Genomic DNA, 18199 nt, shown 5'->3' on the forward strand with positions numbered 1-18199 from the left:
GGAATGTGTGCCGTGCCACTTGGTGTTGCTGGGCCTTTTGCCGCTATGGCAAGGTTCTTGTTATAGGCTGCGGATCGAACAGCTTCATCAACAGACTCGAACGGTCTTGCTCTAATCGATCGCATTCCCGCCGGCACGAACAGAGCTCGCAGCGAAAAATCCATCTCTCCACACCAGCATAGAGAGCTTTCAAGCGACGCACACACCATCTCGACTTTGAAGGACTTCGCATTGCAATCGCGGGTAATTAGTACTTCACTCGAGCAGAATACATCACAACCTCCCTCCAAGCATTCTTCCCTGTTACCTTCTTCTCCTTGTTCCACTGTCTCTTTTCCTCTTCACTCAACTCCCAATCCAACACTTTTGTCTTACTTGCTCTTGTGAACTTCAGCAGTAGGCTGTCCTTTTTCTTATCGTTCAGCGCCAGGTCCTTGATGAATGGGAGCAAATCAGCTGCTAGCCAAGCCGCTCTTGTTAGGAACAAATCCTGGAAACGGGCGGCTGGGTCTGCTGGCAACTCTAGTCGGGAATAGAACTGAATTTTTACTGAAGCTGCGTTCGGATAGAGTGCTACCCCAGGCACAGGCGAGGGCGAGAGCAAGTAGAAGCCCGACAAAAGATCCAGGTTGACATGGGTGAGAAAGTCAGCAGACGAGAGACAAGCGTTGGTCCAAGTCGCCATAAAATCCGATAAAGGGATAGCGATTCGTGCTGTAGATTTGAGCGATTGCACTCCAAGATAAAGCACGATCGTCTTGGTATCGAGTGCGACTTTGGCTGGATCAGAGGGAAGCTTTGAGCCGAAGAACTGGGTAAGGATAGCGTTTGAGATTTGCGGTCGGATGCTGTGCACTTTCTCCAACGCTTCGACAGTTTCTTGCAGCGGCACAGCGTCTGGAATCAGCGCATGCAAATCTAGATGCGAGATAAGAATCTGCAGCACAGAGACCATCCATGTTGGGGACAAATGACGCATATAGCCGTCAAGCTCAATTACGTGGTTATGCACCAACCCTGCCTCTAGCTCTGCCGGGCTGGCTTGGACGATACTTTTCAGCTGTTTGAGGGTGTATTTTCGTACTGGGCGAGAGTTGGGGGCTGATCGAGGTGTTTCTTCTTCTTCTCCTTCGTATTGGGATGCTTTGAGAAGGCCGAGAAGACGATCTAGACGGGGGACTACCGGTGTGAGTTCCAGCGTGTCGGTGACGTTGCTGCGCAAATACAGAGCGGGCTTGCTAGATCCTGCATCGGCAGAAGAGGAGAAAGAGGGTGGGGTAGGATCAATGCTGCATAGCAGCAGAGAGTTGGACTGGGACACGGCTCGAAGTGCTAGTGTCTGAGTGTCGGTAGTGAGGACTGCTTGGTCATCGTATCGACCTTTGATGGTGAGTCGGGATGGTTCGGTTTTGCGTTTCTTTGCCGCGGGTTCGGCGTCTTTGGGCTTGGCGGAGGGGTCAAAGAGGCGAAGAAGTTCGTTCGGGATTTCGAGCAGGTGATATTGCGTGAGAGGCAGTGCGACTGAGCATAGCTCTATTGATGAAGACGTTGAAGTCATCATTGCCAGTGTCCGGATAGTGGTCGAAGAAGGAGAGCGACAAGGTGAAAGAGTGAGAACAACACTTTTCTACAGTGCAGGAGCGCGCTTCTCACGCGTCGCGTACAGAAGCTTTAAATCTAACACAGCGTCTGCAAATGCAAATTCTCCCCCATTTCTTGTGGAGGTTGAGTGAGTTCGGAATTCGGAGTTGTCCTCCGGATCAACTTGGCAACTTTTCTTCCTGTCCTTCCACCTCCTCACTCACAGAGCACCTCGACGATTCATCAGCAACGTTATCATAATGGAGAGCAGCACAGGCCCAGCTGATACGAACATACCATTGGTAAGCAGCTCAAAACATGCCGGTCCCTCAATAAAAGTTCCACCGGGCATATCCAAGAACGCAGCCAAGAAGCTCGCTCGTAAACAAAAGCTCGAAGCAACCAAACACGAACGTCGGGCTGCTGAGCGGCTCAAGAAGAAGGAAAACAAGCGAGCTCGGTTCCTTGCTGCCCAAAACATCGCTTCCGATTCAAGCACTAATCCCAATGGTGCTGCAAAGCGAAGAATCTCCGTAGCGAGCAGCACATCCAATGCAGAGGGTGGAGAAGGGGAAGGAAGGAATGGGAATAAGAAGCGAAAAGCTGCAGAAGGGGAGAAAAAATACTTCAACGCTCGCCTAGTGATCGATTGTGGATTTGACGAGCTGATGGTGGAGAAGGAGAGCTCGAGTATGACGCAGCAGTTGATGTATTTGTATTCTGCGAATCGGAATGCAAAGGTTCCGTTTGGCGAGGTTATTTTGACTGGGCAAGATAGACGAGGGAACTGTTTAAAGGATGTTCATCCTGAGCAGCTTTCCCTCGTCCCGAAGGAGTCTTGTTCCAGTACCGCGGAGGGGCAGGAGAAGGGAGAAGGAAGCAGCAGCAACACGGCAAGCATCGAGAATATCCGCATTGGTCAAGCCATGGAGGGAAAACTACGTGGCGTATGGAGGCGGTGGAAGCGGGTCACCATCTATCGTCACGGTGGGCTCGAGTCTCTTCTTGATCCTGCATCCTCAAGCACGGCTGCTGCGGAACATGCAGCAGAAACCACCGTAACAAGCCGTCACTTTCCACCGGAAGAAACGCGCCAAGCACTCCACCGAATCCGCATCTCCGACGCTATCTACCTCACCGCTGACACCGATGACACTCTCGAAGCTCTGGAACTGGGTAAAACGTACATCATTGGTGGAATAGTAGATAAGAACCGGTACAAAGGTTTGTGTCGAGCCAAAGCGGATCGATTGGGGATTAGAGCGGCCAAACTTCCACTTTCGCAGGAGATGATGCAGGCTGTTGAGCGGAATGTTCGAGCACAGGGGGAATCGATTCGGGAAGAGGATGCTGTTGATGATGGAGAGAAGGGTTTTGTGGGAAGAAAAGTGTTGACGGTGAATCAGGTGGTGGAAATTCTAACGGCTTGGACGGAGACGAGGGACTGGGTAAAGGCGTTGGAAAAGGCGCTGCCGAGGAGGAAGTTGAAGCAGCGTGGACCTGTTGCTAAGCCAGTCGGTGAGAAAAAGGATCAGAAAGACAGTAGCGCCGGAGAAAACGGTGCGAAAGGATTGGAAGAAGATCAAGATGCGCTCAAGAACGAGTCATGACAGATCAGCGACTGTAAAGCCTTATCACACCATATCTCCACACGGCGAAGGAGGGAAGAGGAATGTGATGCAATTGATACCAAATCCAGTCGGTCATAAAATGAGTGATATAAGCGCAAGCACTGACAGAGAGAACCGAGTGTAAGAAAGAACAGAAAACGAACGTGCCTATAACGAGCGAATAGACGGAGAAGCTGATACCGAATGTCCGAGGATGCGACTGGTTGTTATGGTGTGTGTGTGTGTGTGTGTGTGTGTGTGTGTGAAAGTGGTCGCCGCCAGGATGTTGAACCATGTAAAATGTCTTTGCGTTGATGTTCAGGGCTGGAAAGCAAGTACACTAGCAAACAGCACACTCGCTGTTGCTAACAGCACTGGCAAGCTTTTAGCCTTCTTTGCAGCACCCGAAGTCGAGTTGATTCTCGAATTAGACTCTGGAGAACTGCTAGCAACATCGCCTGCACCTGCGATTACACCGCTCTGATATTCCGTCGCTTGATCGACTGCTGCTGGTGCTGCCGTCTCTGCCACTGCTGCAGCTGCTGCCGTCGGTGTGACTTGACTGCTAACAGCACTGCTAGTACTATGAGCTTTCGCCTTGACCACATGCTTATGATAGGCGGTAGCGAAAGGTCGAGCATGTTTGAACGTCGAAGTGAAAGTATGACTGTGCTTCGGCTGACGGTTGACACAGGTAGCAGGAGCATTGATGTGGTCGAAATGACATTCGATCTGAGCGCCCGAGTTGTCGATTGCGGAGAAATAGTTGTGAGACTCGAGGAACTTTTGATCTTGAACGATGGTGGTGGTGTGACCGTTGATCGAGGCGTATTCGTGCGCGCATACGTTCCAGACGGTTGCTGCTGCGCCATCGGGTGCGGTGGTGGTGGCGAGTGGGGTAGGGGAGAATCTGATCGAGACATCGCCGTCAAGGGATGTCATTGCTTTCTCGATGCCTCGGATCATTTGGTCGACTCCGGGAGCGAAGAGGGAGACAGTCGCAGTGGAGACTGTTGCTGTAGAGAACGATGCCGTCGAGGCAAGGGAGACTGTCGTGTTCGAGTTCGACATTGTCGCAACGGAGTCGGTGTGAGGGGAACGGGGTGAGAAAGGTGGGAAAAAGGAACGTGGGAGGATGGTGGAGAGGAGAGATGCCAAGTGGTGGTAGTAGTAGTGGTGATGGTGAAGACGAGGCTGGAGCAAGATGGAGAAGGCAAGGGACACGAAAGGCAGGAACAGGGTCGGAGTTCCACATCCTGCTGCTTTGCCGCCTAGAATGCCAACCTTGGCTTGCACTCACTGCTCACAGTCACTCCTCTCACCCTCGCATTGATGACTGTCTAACTTTCCATAGCAGCGGGATTTGCTATTTGCGTTGTTGATCTTCAGGCACACCGTCATTGAAGCAAAGGGGGAGGAAGATTGAGAGCGAGATGCTCGCTTATGCTGGACGACGATCAGAAAGATTTGCGACCTGCAAGAGTGACCTCGCGTTGCCAAGTGTTGCACGTATTCTTCCCTTAGGCGCTTGCATCGATCACAGAGGATCCACACTGGGATGAGAGAGTGAGAGGAAGCGGACACTATGTATTCTGCACCGAGTATGCGGTCGTAAGGCGCATCAGCGAAGATCGTGAGGGGCGGCAAAAGGAGGACAGGCAGAAGAGAAAAGTTGTTGGCCTCGGCGACTTGGGGAGGCGATTCTTTTGTCTCGCCGCACGCGCTCGGCTCTGTGTCGTGATCAGGGAGGACAGGGAGAAGTGAGGGGCTGCTGTCGGGACTGAAGGCAGCAAAGAGACGGGAAGGGGGGAGAGGAGAGCGGCATACCGAGGGGATGGGAAGTCATGCATATTTCGCCGAGGCTTGCCGTCGTCGCGCTGTCGAATCCATCCTCCCTCTTTCCTACCTTCAATCAAGTAGTTTTATGAAAGTTAGACCAGAGATCGACGTTGTGTGTAGTGCGGTGGGTTGTGCAGCGACCAACATGGATATGCAAAAAGGTTCTTCAAGAGGCTCAACAACAGTAAGAAGCAATGCCAGACAGGTCGCTTACGATGGTGTTTATGCGGCCTAGAGTTGCTTGGCAATGTCACTTTTTGGCACTTTTTGGCACTTTCCAAGAGGAAAACATCGGCTGGTGTGCCTGCATTATTCATTTTGCATCTCCCGATCGAGGATCGAGGAAAGGAAAGGCGTACCCGATACGTTGCTTTTTCCAGCCTGAATTCGCTCATTCATTTCGATGCATCCTCTCAACAGTACTTGCTGACCTCTCGCCATCCAACTCTCATAGTAGTGAGGTTTGAACATCCATACCACGTTCCTGTGCCAGTGTCAAACAGAAGACCATCAAGAAAAAGACAGAAATGGGTGCGCCCAGTTGAGAGGAAATTCGAGAAGCACGATGCGAGGCGAGTGAAAAGTGGGAGAGTCGTAAATAAGCCAGGTTGATATGTGTGCTACAAACATTTAAGCCGACAATTACAGGTTGTATGGAGTAGTGGTCAACTTAGGAGATTTTGACATGAAGTCCCTTGTGGGATCTACTGTTCGAATTTTCTCTTGCCCTGGGTTCGAATCCCAGTACGACCTGCCTTATGTCACGATTGATTGATTTTTTTTTTTGCTAAAATTTTATTTATTTTTGGCCACCAGGAAGGCTCCTCGGCCATCAAGAGCTGCTTCTGTAAGATGCTTGGGATCTACAATCAGGACTTTGCTCAGCTGTCGAGTTGCATAGCAGGCAGCCGGCGAGCGGTCAAACAACGTGCTTGTTGTTGGTTCAGACTGAGCTTGATTTGTATGTGATCAGAAGCCGAGGTCGAGAATACAGGACGGGGAGAAAGAGCAGACCAGGCATGTCTTGGATTGCCTCCACTCATGCGTGTTTGCTGGGTGCGCGGGGAAGTGGGAAGTTGAAGTGGCCAGCCTGGAAGGAGACATCAAAGTGGGATCCACAAGGCAGCTTGGATTGCCACGATCTTGGTTGACGGCGATCTTAGCTACACCTTTTCCTTATTCTGGATGAGTTGCGCCACTACTGTGAAAGAGGTGTTGGATTCGACCGCGGTTGACGTGTTTCGACGCTAAACCTGACCATTACGCCAAAGGGATCTCTCGCTTAGCAGCTATCTGTAGCTGGAGTTCTCGGAAAGAGAAGGACCGGAATTTTCCGGAGTGTCAACCCAAACGAGGCGGTCGCGTCAAATGTGGGGAAAACTCTTTCGGCTGGAGGAAGAGGAGCGGCAAATTGCGGGATTGAACAGAGCATTTCCACACTCACTTGAGGTTTCACGGAGGATAACAAAATGGCGAGGAGCATTGCTCGGGTTGTTACAGTGCCTGTCACGTCACCCCTGTGCATTCCGTATGGCAGAGGCCTGGTTTGGATGTGGGAACCTTTTGGATAGATGCTGGATAAGATGCGCTTGAACGAGCGACATTCACAGAGGTCGATAAAGGGGTTGGCTTTGGACGCTGCTGAAAGCCGCTGTTTGGCTGTGACGCGCGGACCTTGGCGGCTCACGGAATTGCCATATCCGCTGCCGCTGCTGCTGTCAACGCCGTGATAATGCTGGGTCGATAGAGGCTAGAGGAGGTTCTATTCTTGACAAGAGCCAAAGTCGCGAGGCAGCACGGAAACTGAAATGAATGGTCGACATGCAAGCACGGATTGAGAAAGACGAGGATGCGAGGAGGAAGCATGTTTCCATCGAGGCGAGTAGGGAGAGCGGGCAATCTCAGATCGGCAAGTGGGATAGCCCCGCAGGTCGGCGTATATGAAAGTGTACGACAACATGCGGATCAGGAAGCAATACACGGGCCAGGCTGTCTGTCTTTTTCGGTCGATAAAGTTCTGGGGCGAATTGTTGGACAATCAAAGAAAAGCAAGGAAGAGATTGCCGTTCATGGCAACCTGGTAGCTCTTCCTGCGAGTGGGAGGGAGGTGAGGGATAAGCAAGCTGGCAAGCTATGATCAAGGCTAGACCGAATCTCGCTCGATTCATCGGGGACCGATGCAAATTACTCGAGCTCAGGCGGGATTTGCTGAGCATTTCGGCTGGGCTAAAGGGCTCTTGCAAGTTGTTGCTTCTCCTGAGAATGAAGGCCGGCTTGAGCAATCAGGCGACATCGAAGGAGAGCAAAATGGGAAAAAAGAAAAAGAAAAAGAAATGAAATCGAGAAAAAGGCTACAAAGATTGTCCGATGTCAAGGACAGAACAGGGGAAACGCCCGCCATCTGCCCGCGGGGATTCTAGACGATCATTTCCAAGAAGCTTGGTTGGAGATGGAGATATGGAGCAGCTTCGGTCAAAAACCAAAAATCAAAAATCAAAAATCAAAAATCAAAAATCAAAAATCAAAAATCAAAAATCAAAAATCAAAAATCAAATCAAATCAAATCAAAAAATCAGAGGAATTATTTGGAAGTTGACCAGCTGACGCGTCGTGGTCAGAAGTCGACGCACAGAGAGGTATTAGCCTGACGCCTGAATTGAGCGAAAAATCTCCGTTGAGGCTGAGAGAAAAGAAGAGAAGAAGTGGCGGAAGGACTTGGATATGCCTAGGCAAGCCACTTTTGCACATCGCAGCCTATTGCCTGAAAAAAAAAGAAGAAAAAAAAGGGGTCACGCTGCCTCCTTCTTTTCTCCGAGAGATCCCGTACTTTGATTGTTCGAAAAGAGAAGAAGAAGACTTTGAAAAATCCAAGAGGGCTATGCGATCCTCTCAAAGATACACGGCCTTTCGAAGCGCGCGAGCGAGGGCGCTTGCGACGATCCGTATCGAAGCTCGAAGAGGGTTCTTTCGATAACCCAAGCGAGAGAGGGTGGGGGTCACTTGACTTGTGCTCAGCGGCAGTGCAAGGTATCGCGAACCCTGGCAAGCTTGAGCTTCTGTACTCTAAGGTCACACGGCAGCACTAGCCCGGTGTGCTGGCAACTAACGGGAACGCATGATGCAATGGAAGCGAGGCCAATCTGACAGCCATACCCGCGCAGAAGACGCATGATGCTCTATCTGCAAGCCCGTCTTCTCTGCGTTGACACATTCGGACGAGATTTCCGAAAGAGAAAGCATTGCTGTGCTGATACTTTTCTTTTTCTTTTTCTTTTTCTTTTTCTTTTTCTTTTTCTTTTTCTTTTTCTTTTTCTTTTTTTTTTCTTTCTTTTTTTCTTTTCATCCCACTTCGGTTGGTAGGAACAGGAGCTCGGCAACGGTAGAAAAGCTTGATGAAACGAAAAATTCTTCCTCGGCAATCACACCGACGGTCATCACCCCAACATCGGCAAGAAGCAATCCAAACATCATCATGAGCTCGCTTGTCTTGGAGTCACGAGATCAATCTTGATCAAAAGGTCGGAGCTGTCGATATGGCCGCAGTCGAGAGTCGGAGAGTTTCATCGACCTTGAATAAAATGTACAAGAGAGAGTAGAGCGCCCGGATCTGAAAGAAGAGGCGACTCAAATCATGACCTCAAACGTGAAAACGGCGGACTCGCCGAAGTTGGACAGAAGATGGGTTAGATTGGCTAAAGCTGGAGAGTTGCTCCGCAGACTGTATTGCCATGTCACGCATGACGAGATCAGGGGGTAAGATAGAGAAAAGATTCGACCCAAGTCGGCGTATAGGGTACACAAAGTTCAACCGACGATGAAAAGCATGAGAGGATGCCAGATTGACGAAACAATGAGGAGGACAAAAAGAAAAAGAAAAAAGAAAAAGAAAAAAGAAAAAAGAAAAAAGAAAAAAGAAAAAAGAAAAAAGAAAAAAGAAAAAAGAAAAAAGAAAAAAGAAAAAAGAAAAAAGAAAAAAGAAAAAAGAAAAAAGAAAAAGAATAAAAAAACCTCCAAGAAGACAGGCAAGGAGGATCTGATTGGCAAATTGCGGTTTCCAGTGTGCCGCGGGTCGACCATATATTGAATCAAGCCAAGAGCCATCTCATGCCCTTCTTGCACAAGTGACTGATGCGAGCATGAGTTTCGGTCAGGTCTAACTTGGGTGAGAGAGACAGACAAGGGTTTCTTGCTGCAAGATCGCTCGCTCGCTGCAGTGCTTTGCATTCCGTCAGCATCCTTGGCTCAAGGCAGAGTGTGAGGAGGATGACAACAACAACAACAAGACGATTTGAGACGAGATGAGCAAAACTTTGGTCACCCGACCTCAGGCTTTGTTGATGATCTATCCTCCAATGGCAACCCCGCTTCGAGCAAAGAGTCTTGTTGGAGCCAGTCAACGTTGGTCTGGACAGGATGGAATCATGTCGCCTGTTCGGCTTAGCGTTCATGCTGACAACAAGCAACTCGGGGAAAAAGTACCTTGATCTCGTAAGGCGTGCTTAGTGATAATGGCCCAAGTTTTTGCGTAAGCGTTTGTTCTACCGTCATTGGCTGATCATTGTTGAGCCAAAGTTTGGGAGGTCGTCTGAAATTTGCCTTGCGAGACTGGAAAATGGAGATTGGAGAGATATGGAAAGTTTTACACTCTTGGGCATTGTCGCCATTACCGGTCCATGCCAGTCGACGTTGCATCCCAACTCTTCGCCCCTTCTGCCACTTGTGTGCAGTGTAAAGAGAAGAGCGTGAAGCGTGGCAGGTGATCTTTTTCCCTTTATCCTTCTTGTCAGAGCCAAAAACTTGCCGCCGCTCTACTACCCGGCAGTTGGTACGTTTGGCTCGCCTCCTCCTCCCTGCCAATGATGTGTGTGTGTGTGTGTGTGTGTGTCTGAAAGTGTCTTGGTCGGTCGTCAGTTAGCGTGTGGACCGCGTTACATGCTTTGCTCCGATCGCGCTTTCCTCTTATTTCTCACATTGGCAACTGCCAAACTTTTCTCTTTTCGCTCTCCTTTCAGCGTTGTGAGTGGAGTGTGACGGTGGTAGAAGTGGATGCCGAACAGAAATTTGTGTGACTGTGTGTGGGTGTGCATGATTCTCCTTTGGTCGGTAAGCTCGGCTCAGCAAGAACGCTGTCACACATACACACTGAGGATTCGCCAAGCTCGCTCCTTTTCGCTTTTCTCCCGCATTTTGCCCCTCATTTTTTTCATTTTTTATTTTTTTTTTCTTCATTTCTTTTCGTTTTTTCATTTTTCATTTCTTTTTTCTATTCGCTTTCCGAGAACAAAAAAAAAGAAAAAGAAAAGGAAAGGAAAAAAAAAGAAAAAAAAAGAAAAAGAAAAAAGAAAGAAAAGTGGAGCCACAGGGCAGTCCCCACCTCTTATCGATAATTTCTCCTACGCCGCTCCGTCCCGGCTGAATCCCTGTTGGCCTCTCTCTTTCTGCCCCTCTCTAACGCTCGGATTCACTGCCAAATCTCGCATTCACACAATCTTTCTCTTTACTGTCCGCAAGCGCAATCACGCAAGCGCAATCCCGCAACCGATTCTCTCCCTCTCCTTTACCCTTTCGCTTCTCCTACCCCACCATCTTACCGCTACCTCACTCACTCCTTCTCTTCCCTTCATCGCCGCCACTGTTCAGCGACAACAACAACAACGACAACAACGACAACAACGACAACAACGACAACAACGACAACAACGACAACAAATACAACGTCGGCCTACAGCACAGCTTCATCCACTCGATTCGCTCGGCCTTGCACTTTTGCCTTACTCCATTTCGCTCTCGCTTCGGTGATTTAGGGATTCCGCACATTTGGAATCAGCCCCTCGCCCCCATCTCATCTCATCTCGTCTCCTTGACCCACTCGACTACTCAGCAAACCATCTTCTGGCAATCCACGCACACCCATCTCAAACCTCAACTTTTCTTGCACTCCAACTCCAATTTGACCCTTGTTGGCACCATCCGCTTCGTGAGAATCATTTACCATCACCCGTCTTCGACTACTACTCTTTCAATCGCATCTAAAAGTGTCACTCTTAGTCCTTTGGTCCATTGCCGTCTCCCAGCGCCCCGGCACATCCTTCAATCGCGCTCTCTTCTCCATAAAATGGCTCAGTCCACTGCCACCAACATGGCAAATACCAGTCCCGACGCCGCTGCTCTTACAGCTAGCAACTACACCCTCGACAAATCCCAGATCCCTCGACCTTACAAGTGTCCCCTCTGCTCACGTGCTTTTTACCGTCTCGAGCATCAGACACGACACATTCGCACACATACCGGCGAGAAGCCCCACGTCTGCACACACCCTGGATGCGAGAAGCGTTTCAGCCGCAGCGATGAATTGACACGTCACGTTCGCATTCACGCCAATCCAAAGAAGGGCAGTGCTCACACAGACGACAAGAAGTCTTCCGCTCGCAAGTCTGCTGGCAGCTCTGCCAATCACTCTCCCGCTCCTCCTATCGCATCTGCTTCCTCCAAACCCGGTCGCCATGTCAACAATCGACAGCTTCGATGGCAAGTAGGAGATGAGGAGGATGACAGCGACTCGGATCGCGAACTTAGCAGGCACTCGGCTTCCCGTCCTCCTCGTGCCCCCGAGATGTCCACTTTGGCCATGCTTGCCAGCGATGAGCTTCACGAGCTCCAACGTGCCGAACGAGAAGGTCGTCCATCCGGTCCTCCTTCTCATCCTTCTCATCCTCCTCATCCTTCTCATCCTTCTCATCCTCCTCATCCTTCTCATCCTTCTCATCCTTCTCATCCTTCTCATCCTTCTCATCCTTCTCACCCACACTACGCACCTGACCCATACCCAGAACGATACCAGCCTCAGCCACCTAGCAGCAGCTACGGCACTTACCCTCCTGCTCCTGCTCCCGCTCCTGCTCCTGCTCCCGCTCCTGTTCCTGCTCCCTCTCCCGCTCCTGTTCCCGCTCCCGCTCCCGCTCTTGCTCCCGCTCCCGCTCCCGCTCTTGCTCCCGCCGGATCCGCAGAGACCACACCCCCTGGATGCTCGCACGAGGACTGTCACCGCAAGTACAACGACCGAATCGCTTCTGCCATCCTCGCTCGTCCTTTCTCAAATCGATACGCTGCCGAGTGTGGTTACTCGCGCCCTTTGCACGGTGCCTACAACGGGAGCCACCCACCTCCCAGCCTCTACCGCTACTATCAGCACGGTTCGCATCACGGTGCCACTGGATGGGCCTCCACTTCTTCCAGCGTCCCAAGCAGCGTCGAGCACTCGCCTCGCTTCTCTCCCGATGACCACCTTCACGGCGACGACTACGCCTCCGAGTCCGATCACGCCGCATCGCTCCACGATGATCTCAGCAGGCCCCGTCTGCCTCTCGCATCCGCCCCTGGTGCATCGCATTCCGCTGCTCATAGCCACCCGTACTGGACTCCCAGCAGCAGTCCCGTCCTTGGTCCTTTGCGCAACATGAGCCTCCTTGGTGGCAACACGGTGCCCAACAGTCCTTACACTTCCCGTCCTGGATCTCCAGTCCACCACTCGCGTCACCCTCACGGTCACGGTCACTCGCCGCCCCACCACCACCACACCCACGAGGGTCCCGCTCATCAGTCTGGAATGGGCCACCATGGCTCGCACAGACACCGATCCCACCCTTATATGGAGTCTTCGGCTCGTTCTCGTTCGCACCACCACCTTTCTTCGCTCGGTATGCTTCCCGTTCAGCCTTCGATTCCTCCCAGCACTTCGGGCGAGCGTAGCACTGCTGCTGAGCTCGATTCCCACGCCAGCGGCTCTGCTTCCACTTCCGCCTCGACTTCCCCTGCTCAGACATCGCACATGCCACCCAAACTCTCACGTAGCCACAGCTTTGGTTCGCGCAGCAAAGGCATTCCTTCGCTCAACTCGACTACCAGTCTTTCCGCTTACCACTTGACCCAGGCGCATCCACCTGTTGGAGCTGATGCAGACCGTGCTACCGTGCGACGCAGCAAGATCGAAGACATTCTCGATGGCGGTGTTGGCAGCCTCAAGCCTCATGCGCACTCGCATTCCTCGCGAGGATCCTACCCACCCTTGGTCGCTGATCCTTCGTCGAGGACTTTGCCTCCTCCTTTCCCGGCCAGCGGCGCATCCCACAGGGATGGTAGCCACCACCCTCTGCCCGGCCACCACCACACCCACGCCTACAACTACCACCCTTACGGCCACAACGACCACAAGAAGAGCGCAGCTCACCGCTCCAGCTCGCGTTCGGCTCCTGCTAGTCGATCTGGCTCACCTCACGGTTCGCCCACTTTGCATCCTCAGCTCCTGCCCGGCTCACACGCAGCCGTGACATCAAGCAGATCCCACTCGCGTCAGAGTTCGATCGGTAACAGCTTTGGTGGTTTCGCCAGCAGCGAGTCGAGCCCGACTAGTGTTTATTCGCAGATTCCCATGAGTGCGACAAACTCGCCTGCAGGAATTGGTGCCCATGGTAGTGCTGCTCCCAGGAGCAAGAAAGGGCTGGGTTTCGGTATGACACCTATTCACTCTGCGCAGAGGGATCACGCCACCACTCTTCCTTCGCTCGGTCAGGCTTTATCGAGGGAGACAAGTCCGATCAGCATGGTGCTTCCTCCGCCTATGAAGAGGATGCACAGTGATGAGCCGGCTCCCGAGGTGGATATGAGTCCTGCCTAAGCGCTCACTTTCATGGCTTACTTGTTCGACACACGCACACACACACACACACACACCCCACTTTTTTTTTCTTTTTCTTATTCTTGTTTCTTGCAATCGCCTCTCCTCTCTGGGTTACTTGTTCGACACACACACATACACACACACCACTTTTTTTTCTTATTCTTGTTTCTTGCAATCGCCTCTCCTCTCTGGGTTACTGTCTCTCCCGCTTTTCTATAGATGGCTCCCTCTGCCCGTGCCTTTGCATGGTTATCTTGGCTGTTTCTGGTTAATCTAAGCGTCTTGCTCTGCACATTTACTAGTGATAGGCTTCGTTTATGGGGTTTGAATTGTACACATGCGTTCAGTTTCTACCTTTGCACAGCCTCTGTTGAGAACGCAATGTGTCAGGGTTTAGATCGGGAAGATGACCTCTTTTCACAGCCGATGCATGATGCATGATCAGGAAGCTGATTTCGATTAGAACTAAAACTTGGTACATTTTTGATCAAGATCAGCAAGATCTGAACCTACCTTATGTGGATAGAACCCTTTACATAAAGTCAAGATCGTCATCCAGCGCTTCATCACCATAAGCATTGGTGTCAATGACATTCTTAGCGCTTGCTGTGCCGACGGTTTTAGGCTTTGCCTTGCCCACTGGAACTTTTTGACCACCGGTCTTCTTTGCTTCCTTTTCCGCCTTCACTTTCTCCTCAGCATAAGCCTTGAGCATTGTGGAGGATTTACGAATGTCGACATCGCGCATGGTGGAAGCGATGTTGCGGAAGAGGTGAGGAGTGAAATGCTTTTCGAAACCCGGTTTGGTCGAGTGCTTTTTGATGAGTTCGGTGAAGAGAAGATCGGAGAATTGCTCCCAGTCTTGTTTTGATGAAGGGTTCGCAGTCTTGAGCTTTGAGACTGCGTCTGTGGTGGAGAAGGAGGAGAAGAGGGAGGCGTGAGTGTTTTGAATGGAAAAGGAGCTTGAAGGGCAGGACGGCTGGAAGGATATGCTTACCGTCGGCAATCTTGGCAGTGCCCAAAAGGTTAGCTGCATTCTCGACGTCCGATTTGAGTTGGGCTTCACGTTCCATCCGGCGTTTGGCTATCGGATCTTGGTCCCATTCTTCCTCGTCCTCCTCGTCCTACCATCCCAACAATGTCAGCGAAGGAATGCAAGATCGACGTGAGCACCTTAGTTCAGAGCAAGGCGGGAGTGGAGTTGTGCGGTGTGCGGTGGAAACGTACCTCAAGACCCTGTTCACGACGCAAACGTTCCTCTTCTTCCTTTTCGGCAATCTTTTGTTTGACGCTCTTCTTCTTGCGTGGTGGCAAGGCGGCGGCGGTTTTGGGTGCTTCTGGTTCAGAGTCTTCTTCCTCCCAGTCGTCCTACCAAGTCGAGCGAGCATAGGATCCAAGATTGCATGCAGTCAGTATCAGTACACCCGTAGTGAGTCAGAACGGGTTTTTGTGAACGCACCTTGACTTCATCCTCTACGTCTTCATCATCAAACTTCTTGCGACCGGCAGCGGAAAGCCTCGGCGGAGGAGTGACCTGTTTTGGCTCGGGGTCGTCGTTTTCTGTTGAAACACGATACCAATGCAACGATTTGGTCAGCCTGGATACCATCGTCTCCACTCTCCGACTGAGCGGAGCAGAGCCGAGGCGCAAGGACGAAGCATGACTTACCCCAGTCACTCATGTTGGCGCTATTTGCTTTGGGAGCGATCCGGTGTTGGTGGTGATTGCAATGAAGGTGGCGAGTAGAATTCTTCTCGCTTCCAAATGCAAAGCAGAAGCGCAGAGTTGTGCGTGTGAGAGTTGCAGATTTTAAGCGAAATTCCCAGAGAGGCGATAAGAAATGCCAAGAAACGGAGGCTTTATCTGCTCCGATCGGGCTAGGATCGGCAAGATCTCACTGGACCTTTATCTGCTCCGATCGGGCTGGGATCGGCAACCTCTCTCACTGGACTTCATCATTTCCTCCATGGATGAGCTCAGGTGATTCCATCGGCACTGTCAACGGTGAGGGCAAGTTAATCGGCGTCGACCGATGGTCTACTTTGCTATTGTTGGTATTGATGCAGAATGTAGAATGCAGAATGCAGAATGTAAAAGTACATGGTATCGTATTGGATTGTTGCAAGTTAAGAGTGGTGATTGAGAATGTAGAACTATGCTAAGTGGAACGAAAAGAGCTCGAGTTAGGACGAGGAGGAGGCACAGCTGCATCTAATGCCGTGTCTTCGCTCCCCATGGCATCCTCGAAGGCCTTCTTCCACTCCGCCAAATCAGCCTTAAGCTGTCGCATCTGCAACGGCTTTGTGAACCACGCTTCCATTCCGCACTCCAATCCTTTCTGTTGATGATACTTGTCACTCAACGCTGTCACCGCTACAATCTTGTACTTTCCCTTCCCACCTTCTCCCTCATTCTCTCCAAACTCCTCCTTCACATGCTTCCGCATCAGTTCGCAAGCTTCGAAACCCATCATTCTGGGCATATTGATATCTAGCAGCGTCACAGCAGGTAAATGCTTTTTGAATTGTTCGACTGCTTCTACGCCATCGACTGCTTCGTGGAACTCGATCTTGGATTGGCGGAGCATGGTCATGAGGATACGCATGTTGAGTGGGTTGTCTTCGCAGCAGAGGACGCTGAACTTGGGTTTGGAGCGGCGGAGAGATGACGAGCGGGATGGTTGGGTCCTTGATGAGGATGATGGCTTGGGTTGAGCAGTGGCGGAGGAAGGTTCGGAGTCAGCGGTGGAGATGGGTGGTGTGGGAGGCGGTTGAATACGAGGTTTGGGGTTGGGCGCACGCAGCACCTCGTCCATGGCGTCGGGAGAGAGGACTAGATCGGCGAGCTTGTCGCCACTTGGCAAAGAAGAGCCACTTTTACGGTTCTCCTTTTCCTGGTCTTCCACGAGAGACATGCGAGGCGGGAGCAGGTCTTTGTTGTTCTCCTTCTCCGTAGCATCCTCGGATGCCTTTGCCAGCTCAGCTCGTTGAGATAGAGGTGTACCTGATCCCTCAGGCAGCACTTCATCCGGCTTGTCTGGGTTGACAGGTGCTGTGTAGCCTAGATGTCCATGCTTTTGCCTCACCGTCTCACTCGCGGTCCTTGTATCTTGGTCACCTTCCTGCTGTGCCAGCCTTAAGAGATTCGCAAAGCATCTCGGCCCGAAAGGCTTTCTTGTGACGAAAGTCGGTCTCCTACTACCGTTCTTGAACGCAGCATACTCTATCCCTTGATCTTCATGCGCTTGCAGCACGCCAATCTTGACTCCTGGCTTGGTCTGGGCGAAAATCGCATCCACTCCACCCTCGACTTTCCCGCAGGCTTCTTCCGGGATAAGCAGAAAGTCGGCATCCTGGATGTGCGAAGTGCAGTAGAGATTGCCGAATGTGGCAAGTTGGGCAGAAATGACCTGTGCCAACCGTTGTAGACCGGGCCCTTCGAAGCCGTATAGGTAGATTAGCTGGTCGGATTGAGAGGGTGGTGCTGGTGGTTTGCAATGATCTGGAAGGCTCTGTACTGGGATCTTGACCGTGACGATGGTTCCTCGGCCTTTGTCGCTCGACACGTGCATCGATCCGCCCATTCGACGAACGATGGTGGAGCAAAGGGTCACAGAGAGACCGGCGCCGGCTTTGAAGTTGTCTGCTTTGACGAACGGCTCAAAGAGGCGATGCGAAAGAAAGTGTTCGGTCATGCCTTCGCCTAAATCTTCAACCACCAAATCGACGTAGTGTTGGTCTCTTGAGAGTGTTGAGGAGGACGCTGAGGAGGGGAAGGAGACATCTTGCTCAAACGAAGGTGACGTAGCAACGGATGGAGAGAGTGAAACCTCAACATACCCTTCCGAGGTGAAACGGAGGGCGTTAGAGATGAGCTTGTGTGCGAGCTTCTTGACGAGTTTGGTCGAGACCACCGTCTTCCACCCACGCAGACTTGCATCTGTTTGCAAGATGAGTTCGGGTGGTGGCGGAAGTCTTGCATCGTCACCATCCTCCGCTCGAATCTGCCGCACTTGTGCATTCCATGCCTCTGAGGCTACTGTATCCAACAAATCGCCCAAGTCGACCGGCTCTTCAGGGAAGACCTCATAGTCCTCCTCAGCTTCTCTTGCATTCACCGTTTCCGCCGCGAAATCCCGAAAGTCGTCCAAGACATTCTGCAACCTTTCGCCTAGTCCAGAAAGACTCTCGGTCTTGATAAGCAGCGATCTGCGCGCTGCTTTGTCTTCTATTGGTGCTGCACGGAGTTCTGCGCGAAGATCCTCGACGAGGCCAAGCAGGCCATGGACGGGCGTACGGAGCTCATGCTGAACTTGTTGGATGAGCTGAATATGAGCTTGGTCGACAGCGGCACTCATAGTGTGTGGAGAGATCTGATCGCCAGACTCGCCTCTGGGAGGCTGCTGTGCGTGTTGGTTGGGCTGGTCGAGTCGCTGCGAAAACGGCGGCCTGGGCGCGGACGCAGCGGGCATGCTGGATGAAGTCCTTTTCA

The 18199-nt window shown here is 51.6% G+C and overlaps 6 protein-coding genes and 1 non-coding gene across 7 annotated transcripts; 3 read left to right on the forward strand and 4 right to left on the reverse strand.

The window, feature by feature from the left end:
• Positions 1-247: 247 nt before the first annotated feature.
• On the reverse strand, positions 248-1558 carry UHO2_06053 (uncharacterized protein; the record flags this gene model as incomplete). Its single annotated transcript, XM_041557767.1, has 1 exon — positions 248-1558. One exon carries the CDS (start codon positions 1556-1558, stop codon positions 248-250), a length of 1311 nt encoding a protein of 436 aa, XP_041413701.1.
• Positions 1559-1841: 283 nt separating this feature from the next.
• On the forward strand, positions 1842-3191 carry UHO2_06054 (uncharacterized protein; the record flags this gene model as incomplete). Its single annotated transcript, XM_041557768.1, has 1 exon — positions 1842-3191. One exon carries the CDS (start codon positions 1842-1844, stop codon positions 3189-3191), a length of 1350 nt encoding a protein of 449 aa, XP_041413702.1.
• A 318-nt stretch (positions 3192-3509) lies between these two features.
• UHO2_06055 (uncharacterized protein) lies at positions 3510-4262 on the reverse strand (the record flags this gene model as incomplete). The annotated part of the gene is made up of 1 exon (XM_041557769.1): positions 3510-4262. The coding sequence occupies one exon, from the start codon at positions 4260-4262 to the stop codon at positions 3510-3512; it is 753 nt and encodes a 250-aa protein (XP_041413703.1).
• A 1415-nt stretch (positions 4263-5677) lies between these two features.
• tRNA-Gln(TTG) lies at positions 5678-5783 on the forward strand. Its single transcript has one exon. It is a non-coding gene; the product is annotated as a tRNA-Gln (tRNA).
• Positions 5784-11145: 5362 nt separating this feature from the next.
• On the forward strand, positions 11146-13704 carry UHO2_06056 (uncharacterized protein; the record flags this gene model as incomplete). Its single annotated transcript, XM_041557770.1, has 1 exon — positions 11146-13704. The coding sequence occupies one exon, from the start codon at positions 11146-11148 to the stop codon at positions 13702-13704; it is 2559 nt and encodes an 852-aa protein (XP_041413704.1).
• A 535-nt stretch (positions 13705-14239) lies between these two features.
• Positions 14240-15389, reverse strand: UHO2_06057 (uncharacterized protein; the record flags this gene model as incomplete). The annotated part of the gene is made up of 5 exons (XM_041557771.1): positions 14240-14613; positions 14705-14831; positions 14935-15075; positions 15167-15267; positions 15377-15389. 5 exons carry the CDS (start codon positions 15387-15389, stop codon positions 14240-14242), a joined length of 756 nt encoding a protein of 251 aa, XP_041413705.1.
• A 477-nt stretch (positions 15390-15866) lies between these two features.
• UHO2_06058 (uncharacterized protein) lies at positions 15867-18179 on the reverse strand (the record flags this gene model as incomplete). Its single annotated transcript, XM_041557772.1, has 1 exon — positions 15867-18179. One exon carries the CDS (start codon positions 18177-18179, stop codon positions 15867-15869), a length of 2313 nt encoding a protein of 770 aa, XP_041413706.1.
• Between the last annotated feature and the right edge of the window lie 20 nt (positions 18180-18199).

The sequence above is a fragment of the Ustilago hordei genome, assembly GCF_900519145.1.
Source record: "Ustilago hordei strain Uho2 genome assembly, contig: UHO2_contig_16, whole genome shotgun sequence".
NCBI classification, from domain to species: domain Eukaryota; kingdom Fungi; phylum Basidiomycota; class Ustilaginomycetes; order Ustilaginales; family Ustilaginaceae; genus Ustilago; species Ustilago hordei.